At 39.0% G+C, this 25,650-nt stretch overlaps 1 protein-coding gene across 10 annotated transcripts in view; it reads right to left on the bottom strand.

Annotated features, from left to right (window-relative positions):
• NRG3 (neuregulin 3) overlaps window positions 1–25,650 on the bottom strand; it is a 1,109,100-nt gene that overhangs the window by 612,075 nt on the left and 471,375 nt on the right. For all 10 annotated transcript variants that reach the window (XM_046026201.1, XM_046026203.1, XM_046026202.1 and 7 more), the window contains exon 2: window positions 10,351–10,480. In XM_046026201.1, coding sequence (XP_045882157.1) covers window positions 10,351–10,480 — 130 coding nt within the window. The remainder of the gene's footprint in view (window positions 1–10,350; window positions 10,481–25,650) is intronic.

Genomic DNA, 25,650 nt, shown 5'->3' with positions numbered 1-25,650 from the left:
TTCATGTTACTTCCTCTCAGAAGCTCTCCCTGGCTTTAGGACTGATCATTGATATTTGGACTCTCCTACACAGATATGGGCTACGTACATACAAATCATATAGAGGGGATGACGCAGATCACAGAACTTGTCACAATGAATTGAACTAGAAAATGTCCATCTCAACCCCTCTCTTCTTAGTTTTTCTGAAGAACATTCATCAACTAGATTCCTACCGCCTTCCACTGGACGCTGAACACTGAGTATGTTTAATAAACACCGGTAGAATAACGGGAATAATACATCAAATTGCCATCTATTTTTTAGCATATATGTGGTAGAACTGAGCATAGCTGCTATATCTCTCGCATATGACATATATAGCTATAAACATTTTCTATCTCACTCACATAGGATATATATCTCTGAATAAGATATTCCCTAAGCATGCTTCATGCTTTCATTTTTTTCCTGTTTCTTCTTTTAATTTTATCATTAATTTCTCATTTTCTAAAACTTCAACAGGAGATTTTGTACATATATATACTCGATGAAGATATTTCTTCCAAGTTCACCAGTCTTGGTGGTGAAGGATCTCCCTTCCCAAGCGTAGGCTTTGGTGCCAGTGATTGTCAGTGTTGGCCCACTATGGAATTTTATCACAGGAGACAGTGGGGAATTCTTGGTCCTCCAACTAAGAGCAAGTCCAGTAAACGAAGAGATTCTTTTTTTCTCATTGACCATTGGACCTCAGTCCCCTGCATGATGCCAGATATCTAGTAAGTATTCCATATGTATGCGTGTGTGTGCATATGCACTTGCATAGCACTGATTCTGCTCTAGGGAGACTACTTTCCAGGGACACCTGGGTGGCTCAGTCAGTTAAGCATCTGCCTTGGGCTCAGGTCATGATCACAGGGTTCTGGGATGGACCCTCACATCAGGCTCCCTGCTCAGCAGAGAATCTGCTTCTCTCTCTCTTCCTCTCTCTCCTCCCCCTCCCCGACTTGTACACACTCTTTCTCCCTCTCTCTCTCTCTCTCTCAAATAAATAAAATCTTTTAAAAAGCAGACTATTTTCCTGACATTTATAAAAGCACCAGAATAGCTATGATCATAAAAAAAATAATAAACAGAGCTGGATAAATGCACTTCAAGATAAACTTCAGAAATGCTGTCTTCAGCTTCTTTCTGTGGACAAGGAGGGTCTGGCCCTCCTGTCCCATTTTTTAGTTTTCACAAACAACGGCTAGGTAGAAAGGTAATTAAAGACAACACTAACAGGATGTTGATGTGTGCTTCCACAGACTTGGAGTACAGGGGAGAGGCCCTGGGCTGTGGGAGCCCCCAGTCTGCTTTCTCATCCAGATGCTGCCACTACTTGGTGACTCAGGGAATGCTCAGTTGATTTGGAAAAAAGGGGAGGGGGAGGGATAATAATACAGAGGTTGTAGAATTGTGAAATTTATATTAAGAAAAAAACATAGAGCATACGTGCTTTTCTATGAATTTGAGTTACATCTAAATGACAATTAGGGCAACCATATGTCCTAACAAGCTTAAGGGATTGCTGGCATGGTTTATTTTACAGAAGAAATTATTAAAACTGCCCATATATCTCAAACATTTTTGGGTTTGGATGACAACCTATATGGTCATTCAGCTTACACTATGTATATGAGTGTGTGTGTGTACCCTTATATGTGTGTGTGTATGTATATATATATATACACACACAATTATATAATTAATTATATACAATTAATATTATATATAATTATAGATATATGAGATACATGATTATGCATAGACAATGTGAATGTGATCTGGTCATTAAATGTTCTTCGTTTTTTGAGATTTTATTTATTTATTTGACAGAGAGAGAAATCACAAGTAGGCAGAGAGGCAGGCAGAGAGAGAGGGGAAAGAAGGTTCCTTGCTGAGCAGAGAGCCGATTCCGGGCTCTATTCCCGGACCCTGGAATCATGACCTGAGCCAAAGGTAGAGGCTTAACCCACTGAGCCACCCAGGAGCCCCTAAATATTCTTTTGTGTGTGTGTATATATATATATACACATATATATATATATATATATATATATATATTTTTTTTTTTTTTTTAAAGATGCTCAGACCAAAAGTGGATTGGAAAGACATACCATCCTCGGGAAGATGGAAATGCTGCTAACGTTTTGAAACCAGCTAGGGCATGAGTGGATAAGTAGATTCTGCAGGAGGGTGGTGCCTATTCCCTCACTGTCCCAGGAGCCCAGGCAGAACATCCCAGCCATCTCTGTCCTCTTTTGATAAGGTCTTACTGGAATGTTTGCCTGAGAAGCCTGCAGGGCAGGAACAGTGTTACCGTAGCTAATGTTGTTCACCTCTTTACTGATGGACCATCTCTAGCCAAAAGGATATTTATGGATATGTTCTCAATATTTTTTAAAAAATAAACTTGGGGAAAGAATCCATAATTCACTCAAACTGTGGCAGATGGGATCACATAATTCTGGCTGAGTGCAGGAGCTCCCAGGTCACTCTAACCCAATAGGTCTGAGACCCCCACAGACAGGAAGCAGGTATTTGGGGAGGCAGCAGATCCAGGGGTTGCTGTAGAGAGCCCTCAGTCAGAATGGCTTGAACAGTAGGAGGGGGAGGGGATTTTTCTGCATATCCCTGTCTATAGAACAGGGAGAATTTGCCTAACAAAAGGTGGCCTCTTGTTCCTGCTTTTCCCCTAAATTTACTTCTTGAATAATTATAAGGACCCTTGATTCTGAAAAGTGTTCTTGCCTATGATTCATTATTACTGTGTTTTTTGATAATTTATCTGGGTCAGTTTAACTCTCCTTAGTGGGTCTAAGGTGAACCTTAAGTGCTTAGGAGACTCTGAGTACCCATCTCGAAGTACTGGCCCAGATCAGCGTGCAGACCACACATGATCCGCAAACAAAGCTGTGCGGAGAGCAACATACACAGCTTAGTATATTCAACCACACTGACTCCATTAAATCCACCATGTGTTTACACTAGACAAGTACATTTTACTTGTATCAATCCGCACAATGATCCTATGAAGCAGGTATGTTACCGTCTGCAGTTAACAGGTAAGACAACAGAGTCACAGAGAATATGTGTAAGTTGTCCACCTACGAGTCCGTGGTGGAGGACTGAAGCTAACCAGCCAGTCCAAATGGGAATCATTGACACAAGGAAGGCAAATTACACTGATGAAGTAGGAGAGGAGAAACATTTCTTCCTTTTAAAGCTATGTTCAGCAAGAAGAAATTCTTGGAACATCAAGAACCGGTTGCAAAACTGGGGGAAATAACAGAAACTGGCTAATTTGTCAGAGTCTCCAAATTAGCAGTGAGAAGCCGAGCCCTCGGAATGCACAAGGAATTTTCTAGCCTGCCCCTTCTCACCTCTTAAAACCTGAGTCCCTTCTTAATCAAATATACAGATGACACCCACTCAATTTCTCTCACAGGATTGCATCAAACATGCTTTGGTTTGGTTTCAATATAAACAGAAGGGAGAAGAGAAAAGAACTGAGGATAATAATATCACATACATAGTGTCTACTGTGTATTTAGAGTTTTCTTGATGTTGCTACTTTTCATTCTTCTATCAATCTTTAGGACCAGTATTTGTCTATCTATCGGACTCTCTTTTCAATACAGGACAGGAGGTTGTGGTTAAATACCTTGCAGAGAAACCTCATTCAGCCAGTGTAAAGCTGGGCAGAGCTTTTAATTCAGGACGGTCTTAAATGCTCACATTTGCCTCATGTACCTCTTACCCCAAATCATACAAAGAAGCTATTTAAAAAACACATTGATGTCAATTCTTTGATACAAGAAATCCAAATCAGAACAGCCACCTCAAGAAACACCATTTCATGTTTCAACTAGAGCTCCCGATCAAGTCAGAAAACATTAAAATAAGGGAAGAATCTTTGACCATTAACTAAAAACATCTTTTTATTCTCCATCAAATGTGCTTCTCTGGACTTACGCATAATATTTAAGTGTCCCTTTAAGAACACCAGCTGGGGTCCAGCGCAAACAGGTTAAAATAGAAGAAGTAAACCAATGCCTACGTGTCATCAAATTGCAATTATGTTCACTGTACTATTGTTCTTTGCTTTTTAAGCCACTTTTTTCAGTTTCACAAACTTCATCCACAGAAAAGAGGCAACCAGTTATCACTTGGCTCATTTGTCCATGTTGGGGGCAATCAGCAGACAGCCTGTTATGAACAGGGCTATTGAAAATTACTCAAATTATATCCAGACTGTGGCAAACATTTTCATGAACATTTAACTAATGAACTTGAAAATTCTTCTGAGGCTCTTCACCCTGTTATCCAACTCCATTCTGCGGGGACTCTGCCACTAGACCTGGATTAAGAGATATTTCAGCCTCCATCATCTCGTGCCAATGGAGTTCAGGGATGTGTGCCAAACTCCATTTCCCTTCTGCCTTGCGTCAGCCATGGGGAATCATTAGCTGCTGTGCTCAGAGCACTTTCTGAAGAATCATTTGATAAAGAGGACCCTCACTGGGTGGGAGAGCTAATGGATCTCAAAAGTCACAGAGCAAAGCACTGACAGGGAGGGTCCTGTAATTTTATATAGTATATCATCAGGAAATGGTTACACTGTGCCAGTCGATGCTCTTAAAAATGGAAGCTTCGATTTCAAAATCGACACAGGCAGAATGAGACAAAGTAAGGAACAACAACTCCTCGAAAGGCTCCTCCTCCTTTCAATTGCTTTGCCGGCTCCCCAAGTCCTGGGAGCATTTCACCCACATCACTGACTGCCCATTCCATCAGCCCATTTATGGAAGTACAGCCTCGAGCAATGGCTGCTGTTGGACTGTTTCTCTCTTTTTCTAGCAGTTCCATATTTCATGCGAGTCAAGCATCTTCAAGTGAATTGCTTGACAAATTTCCAAAATGATCGCTTCAGATCAAATTCAGCTAAAATGCTACCCTTTCCAAAGTTTTGAAAATCCATTTTTATAGCCAGGCTGCCGAAACATCTAATGAGCTTCAATTCAGGAGAGGCACATCCTTTTAACTTGAATTTGGCCTCAAAACAAGTTTGGCCCAGTCAAATGCCTACCAATCTTTTCAGTCACAATGGCCCCCTCTTTCACTCTAGTGAAATAGATTACAGATAGCACCATTTCCCAAGTTCTTAAAATTTCTAGAAATGACATAAAAAAGTGTTCAAGAATATTCTGCTTTTATTCAGAATATTTTGATTCAATGAGTTTCTAGTGACTTGCTTTCCTTCTCACCCAGCTTTATTACTGTAGGATATATCTTTCTATTATTTAATTCTTTTTTTTTTTTTTTTTTTTAGGTTTCAAAACATGAATTCGGCACAGAAAAGAATGAACATAAAAAGTGTAAATGAATTATTAATAAAAGAAGGAGCAGACACATTCAAATGGACTTTGCAGTATCTAATCTAGAAGGGCTTAACTGGAAGTTCTCTTATCAGCCTAATAATAATGAACTATAATGACCTTGATTTAACAGAGTCAGGGACACTATCTATCTTTCTTAATGGAAACATGAGAAGCAAGGGGTCAAGTGTCTTAACCAGGCATTACATAAATGGAATATGTGTGTAATGTACAGATCTTAGAAAATTCATAACGTTTGAAGAAGAAAATAGCTATAAAACCTATTAGTTTTTTTTAAATTTTTACTAAGCTCTTTTTTAGAATTGGACTGCTATTGCATGCTCAAATTTAGAATATTTTGATTTTCATATATATATCATGATATAACGAGCATTTTCATGGCCTTAAAACAGTATGAAAATTCCAGTTAGGTTGAATTCATCCAATGCATAGGTATATTCCAATGTATATAAAATTACAAATTCGGGTTTTTTTTTTCCTAATACAAATAAACCTGTGGTGAATATTCTTATAAATAAATCTACATACACATTTCTGTATACTGCATTTTTAGAAATAATATAAATATTTTGAAACATACCGAAACATTACATATAGGAGATACTTAACAAAATGTATTCCCTCAGGTAGTAAATGAGAATGTGCTTTTACTCTACTCTCAGCAAACTATTTGCTTTTAAAAATCATTAAGTATGTAATAGGCAAAAAAAATTTAATTTGCATTTCTTTGTGAGGCTATGTATTTTTCATGTTTATTAGTTATTTGTATTCCTTTTTAAGGGAAGAATACGTTCCCCTTGTTGCCCATTTTCCTACTGAGACTTAATTTTAATGTTACACTAGTTGATTTACGTGACTTCTTCAGAATATTAATTCCTTGCCATATTTTATTACACCGTTTACTGGTGATTCGTCTTTTAATTGTATTTCTGATTTATAATATCCAGACCAAAAAGCAAGGTTTTGCCAGGATGTTTATTTTTTCCTTCCATTGCTTTTTGTTCAAAAGGTCCCTTCAATTGCTGTCATAAATAAGTATATAATTTTATTTACCATTTTCTTCAAGACTTTATTAATTACATTAACTCTTGAATTCATTAAAAACAACTTTTCATATAAAGAAGGAAAGTAAAAAACCAAATTTGATTTGCTTTATCTGATTGCCAACCAAATTTAGTGAGCAATCAGCCTCTCATTTTCCCTCTGATTTATGGATCTCTCTTTACTCTACACTAAGTTCCAGAACATACCTGATTCTGGTATTGCCAGTCTGTCAGCCAATGACCTAGGACTTTATAGCATATTTTAAATTCAGCAAGACCTAGTTTGCCTATTTATAGTTCTTTAAAATCTCCTCTGTCAAGTTATTTTGAGAATCTTGGTATTGTTCTTAAATTTTCATTAGCTTGCTCTATAATTTCTAAATATTAAAAATAGCTTCCTGAAAATACACTAAAGAGTAAGAAAGTAACAGTGAAAAATATGAAACCTCCCTCATCTCAACATTCATGCCGCTAACACTTTTGAGCCAACACCTTCAGGATCTCTATCAGAGATGATCTAGGTAGGTTTGCATCTACTCTTCTTAGGCAAGTAAACAGAAAAGTGTTAGAGCATCATCAATCTTTTTCAACATAGAAAAAGTTTTTTGATTCATGATGAATCACAGGATTTATCATAGGATTGCAATTTACTTTTTCTTTTTTTTTTGCAATTTACTTTTAAATACTAAAAAGTATTATCTTGATTTCTCTTAGATCTGAATGTCACAAGTAAAACATTTACTGTAGATTCACAGACACCCTACATATTGTTGCTCTAATATACTGAATTATGTTTTTTATTTAACTTGAAACACAGCCCAGTTGGTAATGTATCGCAGATACCCCTGGTAGCATGCCAGTCACGTGAAAATACTTCCCCTTGTTTTCCTTACTTCCTGACAATATACTACTTCACTTACTCCAAGTGCATTACAAAGTACAGCACCATTTAATTCCTAAATTCATTTCTGTATGTATTTATTCAACAATATCTTGGTGATAGGAGGTGCTCAATAAACATTTGCAGAATAGAGAACAATGAATGAAACATAGTAGTTAAATAGAGTGCTATACAAAATAACACATTATTAATAACTACATGGGGATTCTTAGAAGTGGCTGATGCAGGAACAAATGTAAGCTTTTTATTCACAGCAAAGCCCAGGAGATGAATAGTGGGCACATGCAATGTGTGATTTATTCACACACTCTAGTAGGAGATTTATAGGCATCTATTAACCTACTCGAGTTCCAATTCTGTCTTAGGCTGGTCTTTTATCATGATTAGCTATGTTGTGACTCTACGTTAAATAACAGGTTGTCTGTGCTGAAATATGCAAGAAATATGAAGACAGAAGGTCAAAATTATATATATATGTGTGTATATATATATATATATATGCATATACACACACACACAGACACACACACACACACACACACACATATATATATATATATATATAGTTCCCACTGAATCGTAGATGTATCTCTACTTGTGTAGGCAAAAAAAAAAAAAAAAAAAAAAAAAAAAAAATTAAGCATGCATATATGCACAAAAGCAAAAGACATTTTTTCCAGACCTGAGATCCATTATCATAGATCATAGACTGGATCTGTCTCCCAAATAATTAATATGTTGAAGTCCTAACCTCCAGTAACTAAGAATGCAAACATATTTAAAGAACAGGTCTTTACAGAGATAAGTGAGTTAAAATAGAGCCATATGACTGGTGTCCTTATAAGAAGAGGAAATGTGGGGTCGCCTGGGTGGCTCAGTGAGTTAAAGCCTCTGCCTTCGGCTCAGGTCATGATCCCGGGGTCCTGGGATCGAGCCCCACATCAGGCTCTCTGCTCAACGGGAGCCTGCTTCCTCCTCTCTCTCTGCCTGCCTCTCTGCCTACTTGAGATCTCTGTCTGTCAAATAAATAAATAAAATCTTTAAAAAAAAAAAAAGAAGAGAAAATGTGAATACAGACACATACAGAGGGAAGAAAATGAGAAGACACAAGAAGATGGCCATCCCTAAGCCCAGGAGAGAGACGGAAAGGAAACAACTCTGCCAAAACCTGGAGTACAGATTTCCAGTTTGCAGAACTGATAAAATACATTCCTCTGGCTTAAACCACTCAATCTGAGGTACTTTGTTACAGCAGCCCTAGCAAACTAATACACCATGAACTAATCCAGAATAGAGTGAGGCCTTATGTTGAAAAAGAATAAGAATTATTTTGTTATTTGCAACATTCTCAGTTTTCAAAAAGATTAATCGTACCCACCTGCATACTGTGTGGGGCCTGATTTGATCCCTCCTTTGGGTAAAACACCATCCTAAAAGTCACTGCTTTAGGTGATACTTTTGATGAATCCCTCCACCAATCGATTAGGAATTCAAACTTAACCGATGGCATTGACCACTTCCACATGAAGATCCCTTTAATGTACGGTTGAGGATCTATGAGAACTTGGATACAATTCATGCCTGGAATGGGTAGATCACTCCTGGCTTCTCCCTGGAGGTCTTAAAGTCATTTGTGAGCTTTCTACTTCTGTCTACACTGACCTAATAAATATAACACAAGAAGAGGGATGTGGGAAGGAGCATTCCTACTTCCCTTCATCCCCAACCTAGTTTCACAGAGGACAGAAATGGGGTGTAAATTTTGTAAGTAGGGTAAATGTAATAGTAGTCCCCAAGTCATATGGAAGCCATGTTCTCAAGCGTGAGGGCAGATCCCGTCCTGTTTATCCTGACAGAAGACCACTGTCACTTATCGGCTCTTCCAAACCTGTGCTGCCCACCAGGACAACTCATCTTCCTCGTGGACTGAAGCTGGCCCTTTAGAGTCAGGCAGGATTTGCCAACATGTTCCAAGCTCCTAACTACAAGGTGCATTTCTCAATGCCATCTTAATAAAACAACACAGAATGAGGCTTCATAATAGCAATATATAGAGGGAAAAGTCATAATTTTCCATGCTTCATGATTCAGAATAATTAATTTAATAAGTGTGTCATATGAGAAAAGTAAATAAAGAGAAGGAAAGGGGTGTGGACACATATGATCACTGAAGCATATACAACTGCAAGAAAAAAAACAAATTACCAGGGTAGTGCTGGAAATAAAAGCTCAGTGGGAAATATTTTGGGGATGCTAATTTGATTCTCCTACGGAAACTTAAAGCTGCAGTGCTTACAAGTGCACTATTTAGCTCCACCTGTTTTTTATTTTTAGCATTTATATAACCTTAAGTCTCTAAAAACCAATTAAACACCTCCTGATCTCTACTGGGAATTTTCCCTAAGTAGTTCTCTACCTCGACTGTAACACCACTATGATTTCATTTACAACATCTTACTGAAGAGCATTTTATTAAGAGAGGTGTTAAAAAAATAATGAAATTAATAAATGAGGGCAGAATCAAGATGAGCTCCAGTCTTCTCTGGACACAGTTACAGTCTGGGGTTTGGTTCACAATCAACACTGAGCTGCTTGATCTGAGATGAGCAGTTTGCTTTGTCATGCCACAGTCTGTAGTTTCTCAAGAAAGGGTTATTGCTGCGTACAGGCCAATGTGTCTAAGTCCCGCACCAAAAATGCAGGCTTCTAAAGGGAGTAAATAATTATTTCTATTAAAGTGGTAGATATAAATATAAACCTGCCTTTGCTTAGGTAAAATTCTGATCTTGTCTATTTTAATTAAAGTTTTACCTTCCTCAAATACTAAAGTCACCAGCCTTGCCCCTCCCCATATAAAGACTCCTGATTCTGCCATTCCAACAGCTAGACTAAATGCATCCCACGTGCACCCCAGAGCTCAAACACCACCCTCTGCCGCCAGGCTTCTCTGAGGGCCTGCCCCCGGCGCGGGCCCCTAGTGGCTTACCGACAGTGTTTATGGGATCCCGTCAGGGTCTCGATCACAAAGCACTCGCCATCATTGAGACAGTATGCGAGGTCCTTGTCTCGGCAGGGTTTGAAGTGCTCAGACCGCTCCGTGGAATACGTCGTTGTATCTGTCAACAGAAACAGAGACAGAACCGCTGTCAGCAGCACAGTCGGTCACCCCGGGTCAAAACTCTGGCCGGGATCTGTGCACTGAGGACTTCTACATGCTGACTCTTCACCTCTAGAGAGAGAGCACAGACCCTCCACTGGACTGAAGAAATGCAGCTGGATATGACGTTTCATGACTGAATGGTGTGTGCTCCCACAAACTCACAGGGTGAAACGTAATCACAATGAGATGGTACCAACAGGTGTGCCTGTGGGAGGGGATTAGGTCATGAATGGGATTAGTACCCTTATAACAGGGCCCCAGAAACCTCCGTCGCCCATCACAGTCCTAAGAAGATAGTGCTCTAGGAGCCAGGAAGTCCTCACCACTCACCAGACACTCAATCTCCAGGCACCTAGATCTTGGACTTCCCAGCTTCTAAAACTGTGAGAAATAAATTTCTGTGTTTATGAGCTACCCAATCTGTTAAAACAGCCCCGACTGACTAACACAAGCACTGTATTCAGTTTTCCAAATTTCTCCACTACATTTTAGCAACTGGAATCACTCTATAAGCCCCCACCGAGGCCACGATAACAGTAAAAGTGGAATGATTCTGCAGTCAAACACCTCAAACCCGCTTTCGTTCACTCAGTTTTTAACAAGCACGCTGCATGAAAGATTAAAACAGGATCTCCTTCCCTTTATTGTTGCCAAATGTCATTAAACATCTGATCAATGCATATTGCGACTGTTTTGTGGAAGCCGATGTCAGTTTCAAAGAGTTTTTTGTTTGTTTTTAGTTACAGCTCTAATAGGCTAATAGCTGAACCAATTATTCTTCCACTTTTTCCCCCTTTTCTTATGTAATTCAAATGCAAATATTCCAAATTCTGAAACAGAATCTCAAATGTGAAAAATGTTTCTGGCATACACCTAACAGAACCAAATTACTCTCATTTTTAAGCATTATTTTAAACATTTGCTTTAAAATCATAATTACTTAAATTTTTAAATTAAGCTGTGTGTCTGCATCCTTTCCCTAAATATGAAAGTAGCCATAATTATGTCCTGTCTACTAGACACAGACTCTGCTATCTCATGCACATATTCTACTCTCCCAGTTTTAAGCAACTGAAGTATTAGCCCCAACTCCACTACCACAATGGAGAAAAAATATATTTAAAAAGTTAAAGATGAGGGCATCTAGGTGGCATAGTCAGTCATGTGTTCAACTCTTGATTTTGGCTCAGCTCTTGATCTCGGGGTGATGCGATCGAGCCCAGAGTTGGGCTGCAGGCTCAGTGGGGAGTCTGCTTGAGGTGTTCTCTCCCCTCTCCTTCTCCCTGTCCCTGTTCATACTCTCTCTCTCCTTCTCTTTCAAATAAACAAATATTTAAAAAATAAAATAAAAAGTCGAAGGTGAATAAATGATTCTGCATTCAAGCTCTTTTAATTCCCTTTTTCAGATCTAGATTAACAATAATGTTCAATAGCGTAGGTTATTATAACCAACCAGCTCAGTAACTGGAAGCCACTGTGAGCCTCTCTTCCTGTTCATTAACCAAACTGAGGAGAAAGTGACTGCCCTAAAAGGAAATTCACTCATACCCTTCCCACATCTTAGAATCCTCAGCGGACCCCCAACCCCATAGGAATAACTCCAAATTCCTCAGAGACACACATAAACCATGTGGAATTTTGTCCTCTGGTGTCATCTTGTGACCTAAGACACACAACTTCATCACTGATTATTTTTCTATTTCTCCAAACACCAGGAGCTATCACACTGCTCCTTCTTCCTGGACCATCTTTTTCTTTGTTGGAAGACAACTAGAAATCCTTCAAAGTTTACATCATTTTCCCATTGTGTCTCCAGAACACCTTTTATCACTCACATCACTGCTTCAACATTCAATGCTGCAAGTAGCCATTTGTTCAAAATGTTTATCTGTTTCTTTAGTCTGTGTGTTTCCTTAAGGTCAGAGGTGGAGCTTTGAATCACAATTGGTGTTCAGGAAAAAATGTCTTCAATGAATCTGGATCACTCTAATACTGCTAACACTTTAAATGCCCTTGGTAAAAGATGATCATTAAAGACATCATCACAATCATATAAGAGTTAATGCATATATCACAAGTTAGATATCATTTCGCACCAATATTACCATTTTAGTATAACTACTTTAATATTGAGGAATATTGGAAAAACACACATTGTCCTCAGATTCACAGAAGTCTTCACTTATACACTGCTCATATAATTTGGACATTGAAACAGTCCACATCTAATATCCTCTTTTTTTGGTGGTACAACAGAAATTTATTTTTCCACTTCAAAATACCTATCTGTTAATACTTTGGCACAAAATAAAGGCTCTGCAAAACAGACACATTTTCTGGTTTCCAGGAGATTTCCCCTACAGAGAAGATCCATTATGCAAGACAGTTTGCAATAAATAGTTACACAGAATCAATCTCTCTTTCTACTGGAAATATTTAAAATTCAAGAGCTCTGAGCAAAATATTCAATATGAAACACCACACAGTTGATTGCTACCCTGACTGCTGAAGTATATTAACTCATGATCAGTTAGTTAAGTTTTCCTTTAATTTCTTATTATCCATTTATTGATATTCACTGATCATTCCTCTAAGAACAGCTTTTCATTAACATAACCTACAGCATAAAAAGTGAGATTCTTATTTTACAATCAGTGGTTTTAACAAGCTACAGACTCCAAGAGCAATACAATGGCAAAGCAATTACAATCAATTAGTTTTCATCTGACAAATGCTGTCTCCAGCGATTACCTCCCCATTATACCAACGGCCTACCCCATCACGTTATCATCTATCAGTACATTTCAGTGTATCAGAAGCCAAAGTAAATGCCTCTGCAAAAGTCCGAGGTGAGAGAGTACAGAGATGTTAGGCTTAACATGTACTCAGGTTTTCTATTTCCATAGCTTAGAGAATCCAAAACTTAACACAAATATACACACTTATCCCTTGTAATGACTTGACTGGATTTAAGGAAACAAAACTGTTAAGTATTTTTAACGTCTTTTTATTTTTTTTAAGATTTTGTTTATTTATTTGACAGACACAGATCACAAGTAGGCAGAGAAGCAGGCAGAGAGAGAGGGGGAAGCAGGCTCCCCGCTGAGCAGAGAGTCTGATGTGGGGCTTGATCCCAGGACTCTGGGATCATGACCTGAGCCAAAGGGAGAGGCTTTAACCCATGAGCTACCCAGGCGCCCCAAGTATTTTTAACATCTTAATACAATAAACAGTAACAGAATGCTAGGCTTGCTCCTTCTATCAGTAGACTGCAATCATCAATAAATTTGAAACCTTAGAATTTACCTAAACACTTCATGTTTGATGTTAAGATGTTAACATGTTTGATGTTAGATGTTAAGCCTAACATCTCTGTACTCTCTCACCTCGGACTTTTGCAGAGGCATTTACTTTGGCTTCTGATACACTGAAATGTACTGATAGATGATAACGTGATGGGGTAGGCCGTTGGTATAATGGGGAGGTAATCGCTGGAGACAGCATTTGTCAGATGAAAACTAATTGATTGTAATTGCTTTGCCATTGTATTGCTCTTGGAGTCTGTAGCTTGTTAAAACCACTGATTGTAAAATAAGAATCTCACTTTTTATGCTGTAGGTTATGTTAATGAAAAGCTGTTCTTAGAGGAATGATCAGTGAATATCAATAAATGGATAATAAGAAATTAAAGGAAAACTTAACTAACTGATCATGAGTTAATATACTTCAGCAGTCAGGGTAGCAATCAACTGTGTGGTGTTTCATATTGAATATTTTGCTCAGAGCTCTTAAATTTCACTACGCAGTGTCCATTTATCACTCACCTAAAATCACAAGGTGTTGGACAAAGTAAATAAAATTCACTGTGAGGTAAAAGTTTACACTTGTAAGGCATCATGCCAAGTATGTCAATGGAAAGACAGAAAAATTTCTTAATGGAATTACTAGGCCATTATACTAACTCTCAGACCACCTACCCATTTTTGCAAAGTAGTAAATAAGGTAAATAAGTAAACTGTGCCTGGCCTAGTGATTATTAGGCTTTTTATCACTCATAACCAAGCTCAGCCCACCAAAGACACAACAATAATTTTAGATGACACCCTCCAATATCTGCATATCTACTTACCAGTGCATGTATGTATATATTTGGTTAATTGTCTGACATATAAAATATATTACAAACATCTAAAATAAAACATAAATGCAACAGAGATAACAATAAAGTATGAGGTACACCTCTTCATTACCTTTTGTGCCTGAAAGTGACCCAGCAGGATTTAAAATGTCCAGGTGAGTATTTTGTTCTAAAGAGGAAATAGGGGACATTTGGAAGAATGACATAATGCATGGGATCTAACTCCAAGCTATCATGACCTTGGGATGCTTTAACAATCAGGTATGGATCTCTCATGTTAAACTTATCCAGCATTTTTGAAACCTGTTTATATACTTAAGACTGATTCACTTTACTATATTTACTATAGTCTAGTACTATAGTCTAGTACATTAAACTGACCACAATAGATAGTACTATTTTGTTATGTATTTAAAATTCAAAGGGCATCTTCTGTTTCTAGGAATGTAACCTGATAAACAAATTTCTTATAGAGGTTTTAAATGTCTTCAAAAAAATCACATAGATGAAGTTTCAGGTAAGTAAACACAGAGAAGCCTACTATTCCCATGAATTCCCATTTGTTTATTCAAGGTTCTCTCTTATTCCAGAGTAACTCCTTCTCAGATATCATTCACTTCCCTGCATCAGCCCAGGGATCTCCCATTTGACCAGGCCATGAGTTCCTGGGGGACAGAGAGGATCTTCTCATCTCTGATCGAAGGTCTTATTGACGGCCTGACACAGCGGTGAACACAACAGGTGTTTATAGAAGAATGATCTTCTTATACACGAGCATTTTTCTAAATGTCCTATACTGAAAACCGTGCATGTTTTTCATAAAAGAAAAGCTCCCTATGAATACATGTTTAGAAGTTAGGACTCAAGAAGAGCTTCAGAAGCAATTTGGGTAAAGTGTACAGAAATTGATGAGAGGAGGGAAAAAAACGAAGTCCATGGGAAGAGGGGATGGGAGGAGAGAAAAAAGGAGGGATGATATTCGAAAAGAGAGGACAAAGGAATGTTAAGCTGAAGATGAACAGAGATGGTGCTAAGGATGGGCCTTCCAAGCACCATGACCAAAGTTCAAGGTCTCAGGCCAAGAAAGTGTAGTTGCCGTCATGAGGAACTAGTACCCAATCACTTGAGACCACAGGGGCTGTACAATTATCCAGACCACTCATCTGGCACTTGTTATATGTCATTTAATGTGTTTTCTTATATTTTTTATGGGTTTTGGTCTCTGTCCCCAGGGAGGTCAGGGAGAGTGCTTTGCTTTCAAGTTTTGTACTCTTTCCACACCATGTAGCATACATAGTAAGCAATCAGTACAGTAATTAAATGCACAGTGGGAAGTGGTAGTGGTTAATTCATTAAAGGAAAAATGGGAAGAAAATGTAAGGCTGGGAAACAGAAATCCCTGCAGATTTTGCAATGAAAGTTAATTTTCTCATGAATTAAAACAATGACTGGTTTTCCCTCTTAAGTACTAAGTTGAACCTGAATATTACTTATTGAGGCTTTCTTTGTTGCCAGCACAACGCTGCACACTGTGGGAACACAGATTTTGTTGTGGGAACAAGAGTGCTAAATAGACTATTACAGATAATAATTGCAGTAGATAATCAAAATAAAGGGAGAGCCTAATTCAGGCTATAGTTATCTCTGAAGGCTTCCCAAAGGGTTGGCCCTGGAGCTGGGTCTTGAATGGGCATGATTTAATCGGCATGAGGAAAGGAATTCTAGATATGAAGAGCAAGAGCACCTCAGGAAGGAAAATGATCACACGCAGCATAAACCCTAGATCCACTCCACACACTCCCGGCTTGCAAATGTCAGAGTCATCGACCAGTTCCTTCCTTCCCCGCACTGAGTTCATGAGAATTCTCTAAGACAAGTTAAGATGCAGTCTAAAAGCTTTCAGGATTAGCAAAATACCTTTACAGGCTAGCACCCATTTAAATATGGTCATGAACTCCAGCAGACTCCTCCATTCCATGGGGGTGGTATAAATGAAACCTACCACCATACATTACCATTCCCAGTTGAATCTGCCATTTATCAGGTACCCAGTAAGAAGCACTGGCAGGAGACTGACTTATAAAATATTTAACGGTTAAGAAAAATTGCAAGAAGAATGCAGTAGTGTTTGAAAGGGAAACAAACCACTCCTCAGCTGGCAAGAGGCCAAAGATAGCTTTCTTCCTGCTGCCAGAGACCAGACATCGTTCACTCTGCAGGCATGGGAGAAATGGGAAGCGTAGGGCAAGGAATCTATCAGTTCCACTAAGTCGTGGGGTTGCTGTGAGAACTGACAGCTCCTGATGCATCCCAGAGCCATCCACTCCCACAGCAATTGTAGAAAAGACCCTTCTTAAATCTGCATGACATACCTGCCACCCTACAGTTTGAAATCTTGCTTCTAAAGACTGCACCAGTTTAAATAAGCCTGCACGAGACATAGCTTGTTCGATAGAAATGCATTTATTTGGAAATTGCAGAGTTTATCCTCTAGCTGAATCTATTTCCTTCTACCTGATACATACACATGCCTAGACAAACTGCATTCAGCGATAACAGTTAGAATGGCAGCTACTGTCACTGGAGTCCTTGTCTTGTCACAACCCCTTGCGCTTCTTCTAGGTACTATGCTACACGCTTCCTAGATACCATCTCTGCTCCCCATGTGGTTCACTGAAATGGTCCAGTCTGTGTCACTAGGCATCTCTAAACCCACTGGATGGATGTTTGCACATTTTTTTCTCATCTTGTTTGAACTCTCAGAAGCACCTGTACTCAGCCACTCCCACCTCTGGGAAAAACCTTTCATCGGCTCCTATATTATCTCCTAACGTTGATTTTTCTCCTGCTTTTCAGCAGCATCAGCATTACCTGTCAAGTTCATGAGCCCCATCCCAAACTTAGTGCACGAGAAACCGGAAGTGAGTGGTGGGATGCTTGATTAACAAGCTCTCCAGATAATTCTCTGAGAACCAGCTGCTTTGGTGGATCCTGTTGCCAACAAGCTGGTAACTCTCACAGCTAGACCTCCAGCCCACTGGTGTTTATGAACTCAATAGGCCCACCTTTCCCTTCCTGATGGATATCTCGAAGGCACCTAGAAATAAACCTAGAGAAAGCCCAAGTCTTACTCTTCTTCTACAAACTGATTCTTGAACTCAACTAACCACACCATTGATCCTGTTGACTGCTCCAGCTCTGGACAGATTTACTCTGATTAATTCTGTCCTTTCCATACTACTTATTAAATACTTTGAACATTACCTCTGTGCATACTTTACAGGCAAGAGATTTGAATCTGGGAGAAAGTTCTTGAGTAAACAAACATATAGATGTTTATTAAAGATATATGACTATTTACTTTTCCTTTGAAACCCATGAGAATTAAAACAAACAAACAAACAAAAAAAAACAAGAAACCCTGATCTTCATTAGTCAGCCTTGGGTCCATTCCCATCATGATCATAGATACTTCTTAAAAATATATAGTTATTTATTTATTTGAGAGAGAGAAAGAGAAAGAGTGCATAACCATGGGGGAGGTGGTGAGTAGGGGCAGAGGAAGAAGAAAATCTCAAGCAAACTCCATGCTGAACATGGAGCCCACCACGGGGCTCTATCCCACAACCCTGAGATCGTGACCTGAACAAAAACTAAGAGTTGGACATTTAAGTGACTGTGCTACCCAGGCACCCCAAACACAGATGTTTTTCTTAATCATTTATCTCTAAACACACTATTACAGCTATGGAGCTACAAGGGGGTACTGACCTTATCATGCTGAAGGTACATGAGTGCTGGTGGTGTGAGACGAATGTGAGAGGGAAAGAGGAAAGTGAAGTCCCAGGGAGTCTTTTATGTTGGACACATGTGGGAAAACAAATGAAGTGTTTTGTGATTTTGTATAATGAGAACATGATGGGGGTTGTAGGTGGCTCAAGTGTGCTTTGCTCTCAAGGTGAGTGTGTCACCTGTGGACTTGCAGAAGCCTCACAGTAGAGCTCAGGCAGACAGGATGGGAGGCTGTTGCAAGGGGGGTTTTCACCCACTCTACGTCATGTAAAGGTGCATCTGGGAAGTAAAGAGTCACAGAGAACAGAACACTGTCCCCAGCATGGACAGCAGTCCCACTTCGAAAGGCATTCTTGCATAGGAAATCAAATCCCAATAGAAAGTTGCTTTGGGAATGTGGTGTGGAATGGAGAGCTGAGGGATTCAGATCTAAAATGGTATCTGATTAAAATTCCTTGATGCACCTGACTTAGAAGATAGGCAGGGACATGAATGAAGTGTGTTAGCTGAGGTCTCTATGCTGGAGAAGCTCGAAAGGCCTCACCCAAATAATCCCAGCACTCATCTTTCCTTCAAAATTCAAGACTGGCCAGTCACCTGCAAAGGGTCATATTCTTTCCTTGGCTGATGGTATTGGATTTCATATGCAGTTATAATGCCATTTCTAATTTCCAATGCTGCTGCTCATGTGTAAGTAAGGGTTTGTCTGAAACAGTGGAAAGTGGTCCCTCTGGCAGCCAGACTGTGATGTTCCCAAATAAGCATATGATACCCCATCAAGTACTCTGTGACTTTATTTGGGACCAGACAGAAGACAAGGTCCTTTTGCAAAAAAAAACAAAAACAAAAACAAAACATCTAGTTATATGCCCTCCCTCAGGACCAATGTGAAGAGATGCTTTTGTGTCCATGATCCATGATAAGCTCTTCTATGGACCTCTTAGATCCTTGATTTTTAAGCTACTTATTTGTAGTAATGTACTCCTGCTTTCATGAGCCTATGGGGTCATCAGCTCACAGTTCAAATTACCTGGCAAGACTGTTTGATTAGAAGAAATGAAGTCTCTATGGGGATATTAAAAAGTCTCATCTCTAATAGGTGAAAGTCTCTATTTTAGGGTTGGTGTGAGGGTATCATCCTAGTCCATGTGGGTGGCCATGACAGAATACCATAGACTGAGTGGATTATAAACAACAGAAATCTGTCCCTGATGATTCTAGAGTCTGGGAAGTCCTAGATCAGGGTGGCAGCAAGTGTGATGTCTGGTGAGGGTTTCCTGGTTCACTGGTGGCTGACTTCTTGCTATGTCCTTACATGGGGATGGGAGGTGAGGGAGCTCTCTGGAGTCTCTCTGATAAGAACACTAGTTCCATTTAGGAGACATCCACCCTCATGATATAATCACCTCCAAAAGACTCCACTCCCTAATACTATTATTGGGTGTTACTGTTCAACATACGAATTTGAGGGAACACAACCATTCAGCCTATAGTATATTTTCACTCAATAAATATGTATTGAATAATTATCGGGCAACTGGTGATGGGCTATTTACTAGGAACATGCAACACCACACACACACACACACACACACACCCTAAATAAGGAAAAAATCATATTCCCATCTTCCAGAAACCTAAGGTCTATAAGACAAAGAGATGAAAAGAATAAAAAATGTTATTATTTTTCATGGTGAATGAGAATTGTATCTAAGCTGAGACTCATTTTTGTTAGCTTTGATAAATCAGCTCAAAGCCTGGGCTTCCCAGACCTTTGTGTCATCTGTGGTTCAAGGCTCTCTGTAGCCATCAAAATGTCTCTGCTTAAAAGAACAAGAGACAAAGAGAGCACTTCTAGGGGACTAGGAGCTTGTTCCAAGAGGGGGACCCACCCAGGAAAACAGTCCTGCCCTTGGCAAAAGGACCTGAAGGATTCTGTAGAGAAGACAAATATTGAATGGAAATGTAGCCTTGGTAGAATGTTTCATTGTCTCGTAACATGTGCTCTGGATGAAATCTAGAGCTCACTATGAAAATGTGGAGTACAGAGTGCCCCCCTGTAGAGAGGAGAGTGTGCAAAGGCCTCAGGGAACTTGCACATGGACCATCTGAATAACTCTGGCTTATATCCTGACAACAGGTGGTAGGTAATGGATATGAGATGATGACAGAGACAGATGGGCTGGGAAACGTTTTGTTCTTCATCATAAAAGCCAGGAAGAGCCACTGAATGATTTTCCAGAAGGAAATGACTGATCTTAATGTATTTTTGCACAATTGTGTAAACTGACTGTAATGTGGATAATTCATTTTAGGGTACAATCATACATGTAGGCAAGCCTACATAGCATATTCTAGGTGAGGGGAAGAAGTTGTGGATTCAAGAGAGACTTACAAAGTAGAATTGCCAGTATTTGGTGATTCACATGGAAGGTGGAGTAGGATGGCTACTAGGCTAGTCTTAATTCTTTGGTTTCTGAATTAATACTAAGGAAGTTTGGGAACTCTGGTGCAGGGCATCTTGGATGCCATGGAGAGACGTCATTCAGGTAGATTTGAGCACTGGTTATCTATCAACTAGAATAACACATCTGTAATATTTTAATAGTTAATACAATTAATGAAGCAAACTGCTGTATATCGCACCTTCTCATGGTCTAAATCTGTCTTTAGCTATCTTGGTTGTAACAACTAAAAGTAGACGATCTTAGGATAAACAGAAACCTTACAAGTCAAAATGTGATGATAATGCTTGAGTAAACCTATTATTCAGATTTAAAGATTATCTTTGTTTTGCAGAAGAGAAGCTGAAGCACAGAGGGACCAAGGGATCTTCTTAGGATTTCACAGTTATATAATGGAAAGGCAGGAATGACACCCAGAGAAGCCCAACTCCCATTCTTCAGCATTCTACAATTCCACCTGCTCTGAGTCTTGGAGTCTTTTAAGGTGTGTATATTCAAGCTTCTTCTTGCCAAATTCCATTAGTCAGTGACTATTATGAGTAAATGGAAGAGCAATCAGAAAGCGCTATAACCCATTCAGGTTCTCACCCATCCAGCCCACGCCCATCGATCCAGCACACAATGGAACACTGAGTAAGGTAGGTACCCGGAGAAGATAGATGGGTACAAAAACTACAACAAAGACAGTGCTCTACACTGGGAATTTCTATTACTATCTCTTTCAAATTTCCCTTTCATGCTATTATGGCTTTGAAATAATGTCTAAACATTGACACGATTCTCCAAATTTCTTCATAAAAATGAACATCATTCACTTCACTTATTTAAAATCTTATTTTTTTCCCCTTAATACTTCTGGTTTTTTACTGAGATCCTTTATTTCCCTTTTCAGAGATTCAAGCACTTCCTTCCCTATACGGGTCATGAGAAAGGCATGGTCATGGCACCATATGGACATTGTGGGCCTGGCTCTGAACCCCTGCTTATGCATTTGCTCACCCTGTCAAATGTCTGAAGAGAGTTCAAAGAGATAGCAGCTCTATCCGCAGTGGCTGGGAGCTCCACGGTCATATCTACGTAAGAAGGACTTGGAGAATGGACTGAGGTGGGAACTAGACCCACCAACCTTAATGTTGCTTTTGCAAAGAAAATGTGTTTCTACTTCTACTGTGTGCTTAATTGGGATCCTTCAAGAGACTGAGTTTATAACCACCCTTCCACTCTGTTTCTGTGAGTCTGGCTTCTTCACATTCCACATTTAGGTGAGATCATAGTGTTCCTGCCTTTCTGTCTGACTTATTTTGCCTAGCATAATCCCTTCAATACTGACTCCTATTCCAGTCACCACCTCCCATCATTCCTGGGTATTTTGTCTACAATTCTAAGTGTGAAGAAAAGTCAGTTAAGATAAATTTCCCAAAGAAAATGTAGGATATAAGAAGTTCTTACTGCTGGCTGACTACAAAAATTATAAAAATTGTATTAAAGGACTAGAAAAGACTAACACATGGTTCTTCAAGTACAGGGACTATGTCTCCAAGCTGTCTGATATCTGCAGCCCCATCTTAGCTAGCAGATTGCTAGATATACAAGAGAAGATAAAGAAATGTTAAATGAGGTGAGACAGATACAAATTCCTGGAAAGCAAGGCAATGAGAAGCTTGCTCAAGAAGGAAAGGAAACGCAAACATACAACCAAAGCATCAGGATCACAAAAATATGAAGGGACAGCAGAAACACACTAAAAGTCAAAAGAGTCTCTGGAAACATAAGACACTTGAACTTCAACATATCTACACTTTAAAAAAAAAAAAGTGGGAGGAAAGAAGGGAAAAAAAAAAAAGCACTGACTAAATATACAGGAAATCAATAATGCAGTGTTAACCCCTAAATTCCACATCTGTTCAAAACAGACAAACTAAAATTCATTTGGGCAGTAGGCCATTTATCATTTTAACAATTTCCAGGTCTTAGGAATGTACAATCACATTATAAAACAATTACATTTTCCCCACATCTTTTACACATCATTCATTTCACTGACTTACAAAGTCTCATCCTCTTACCTTGGTCATCCACTTAGTAACATTGTAGGGCATATCCCAAGCACAAGGGGAAAGCCTTATTTCTTTGTCCCACACTGGAACTCAGTGCTGTTGCCTCTGTATGTGGGATCAGTCTGGGTAGGCATAATACCCAACCTAATGTTCTACAATGTCTGTCTGCAAGTTGGTTTGCATTTTGACTTCACTACTTATTGGCATTTTGAAGATGAGTAAACATGAAAGCCCTATAATTCATGGAGTTTCCTGAAGCCTAAATGAGAAAAATCATCATTGTTCGAGAGGCAATCTTGCCAAGAGCTGGGCGCCAAGCACTTTTTCCCCTTTGACTAAGTAAGTCAACATAATAGTATTTATTAAGCATTCAATTCATCAGTATCTCTGTATAATGCCAGTTAAAATCATCTGTTATTTTGAAAATCTATCATTGAACATTGTCTCTAAGACTCTTAAGTAAAATCCTAGTACCTGGGGTAGAATTGAGGAACTCAGTACCAAGATCATAAGGCATGTGGCTCGTTCCCAAGAACTACCAGGTATTGGTGACTGTCAGGTGCCCAACATACCCACAACACCCAAAATTTGTGGTTTTCTTAGCACATTTTGGAGACTGGATAGGGCTATAGTATTTCAAATATAAAGATGCTCCCGTCAGGACAGCTTGTAGCTTTCCCATTTGTTATCAAAGAGACGAGATTAGTAAAGAGTAAAGTGCCTCCCCTCATTACCAGACACGTGATAATGTCACAAGTGTACAGCCTGCAGGGATGCCTCCGTGGCTCAGTGGGTTAGGCATCTGCCTTCAGCTCAGGTCATGATCCAATGGTCTGAGGATTTAGTCCCACATCAGGTTCCCTGCTCAGGGGGGAGTCTGCTTCTCCCTCTGCCTGCCACTCCCTTTACTTTTGCGCGCTCTCTCTCTCTCTCCCTCTCTCGCTGTCTCTCTCTCTGTCAAATATATAAATAAAATCTTTTTAAAAAAATAGCAAGTGTACAGCCTACAACTTTATTATCTCTTTGATCTCAGGACAATAATTGAGACCTTTCTGCATTATTCTTCAAAAGGTTCTGTTTATGTTTTTGTCTTTTGCCAGGAAAGGAGCAACTCATGTTTCATTCAGTCATCACTGTCTTACTAATCTGTGGAAATGTACACAAGAGATGGATGGTTAGAATTCCCATGGCACTAAGGAAAGATCTATCGATCTTGTTTGACTCTTGGCTCAAAAATTTCCACCAGCTTTTTAGCAGGTTTGATCTATTTTTTTTAATTTTTAAAAATTTTATCTATAAAATGTGATTATAATATTACTTATTACTCATTTTCATAACCCATTATTGATTTCTAGTAAATATTCATTTTATCTTATGTCTTTTCTTCTTTAAAGCTTTCCATTTGATTAGAAACTTCTCTAGAGAATACACACACACACACACACACACACACATCAAACACATGAAAGAATGTTCAACAGCATTAGTCATTATGGAAATAAAAATCAAAACTGTGGTGAAATACCACTTTATCCCCACCAGAATGGACAATAATGACTGTTGGCAAAGAGAATGTGGAGAAGCTGGAAAACTCCTACTCTGCTAGTAGTATAAAATGGTGCAGATGCATTGGAAAACAGAATGGTGCAGATGTATTGGAAAACAGTTTGGTGATTTCTCTAAATGTTAAACAGAGGTAGCATATGAACCAGCAAGTCCGCTCTTAGATGTATAACCCAAGAGATATGAAAACAAATTTTCATGTAAAAAACCAAATATTCAGACTTATATATGAATGTTCATAGAAGTGATTTTTGTAGACAAAATATGGAAGCATCAATGGAAACATGTGGTATATCCAGACAGTGGGATATTACTCACCAATAAAAGTAGGAAAGTACTGATATACGCCACAGCATAGATGAAACTTGAAAGCATTATGCTTGGTGGGAAAAGCTAGACATAAGGGTATATCCTATGATTCCATTCATATGAAATGTCTAGAATTGGCAAATCCATGGAAACGCAATGAAAATCAGTGGTTGTAGAGGGAGGGAGGAGTGAAAACTTTCCTCCCCTGTCTTTCAACCTTGGTTTTTTCACATTCCCTCTTTTGTATTTCCAGTATGTGTAAAAGGGGGACATATATGGTTACTATTTTAGATTTTGCAAAAAATAATCACTGTCATTTTCATGTTATGCCTTTGAGAGAAAGGGAACACACATTGCAAACCATTAGAAAAAAAGAAGGAAAACCCATCGTGTACTTCCCCAAAGCTCCTTGCATTATTGACAAAACTTTACTCCCAGACCTCTGTTTCAGAACAAATATTGTTTTGAGAAAATTGGTCCATTCTCTGTGCCTGTTGGAAAGCAATTAAAGCTGAAATCAAATAACTATAATCATCTGTTCATTTCCGACCCTTATCTCTCCATTTGCAGAAAGAGCTGCTATGTATTAAAGTGTTTGTGGATCATTCAATAATTTAGGTACTGGGGAAAAATGGTGGTTTTTTAAATCAGTGCTGAGACAATTGGGGATTTTTAACAGAAATTCCAAATAAGGCACAGATAAGAGGCCAGCAACCCTCCCAATTTTGCTTCTCTAAGGATGGAACATAGGATTCCCCCTCCTTCTGCACTGGCTTGTTTCCCAATCAGCACTACAAAGTAG

Source organism: Meles meles, chromosome 13 (assembly GCF_922984935.1).
Source record: "Meles meles chromosome 13, mMelMel3.1 paternal haplotype, whole genome shotgun sequence".
Lineage (NCBI taxonomy): Eukaryota > Metazoa > Chordata > Mammalia > Carnivora > Mustelidae > Meles > Meles meles.
This window is presented reverse-complemented; position numbering and strand designations above follow the sequence as displayed.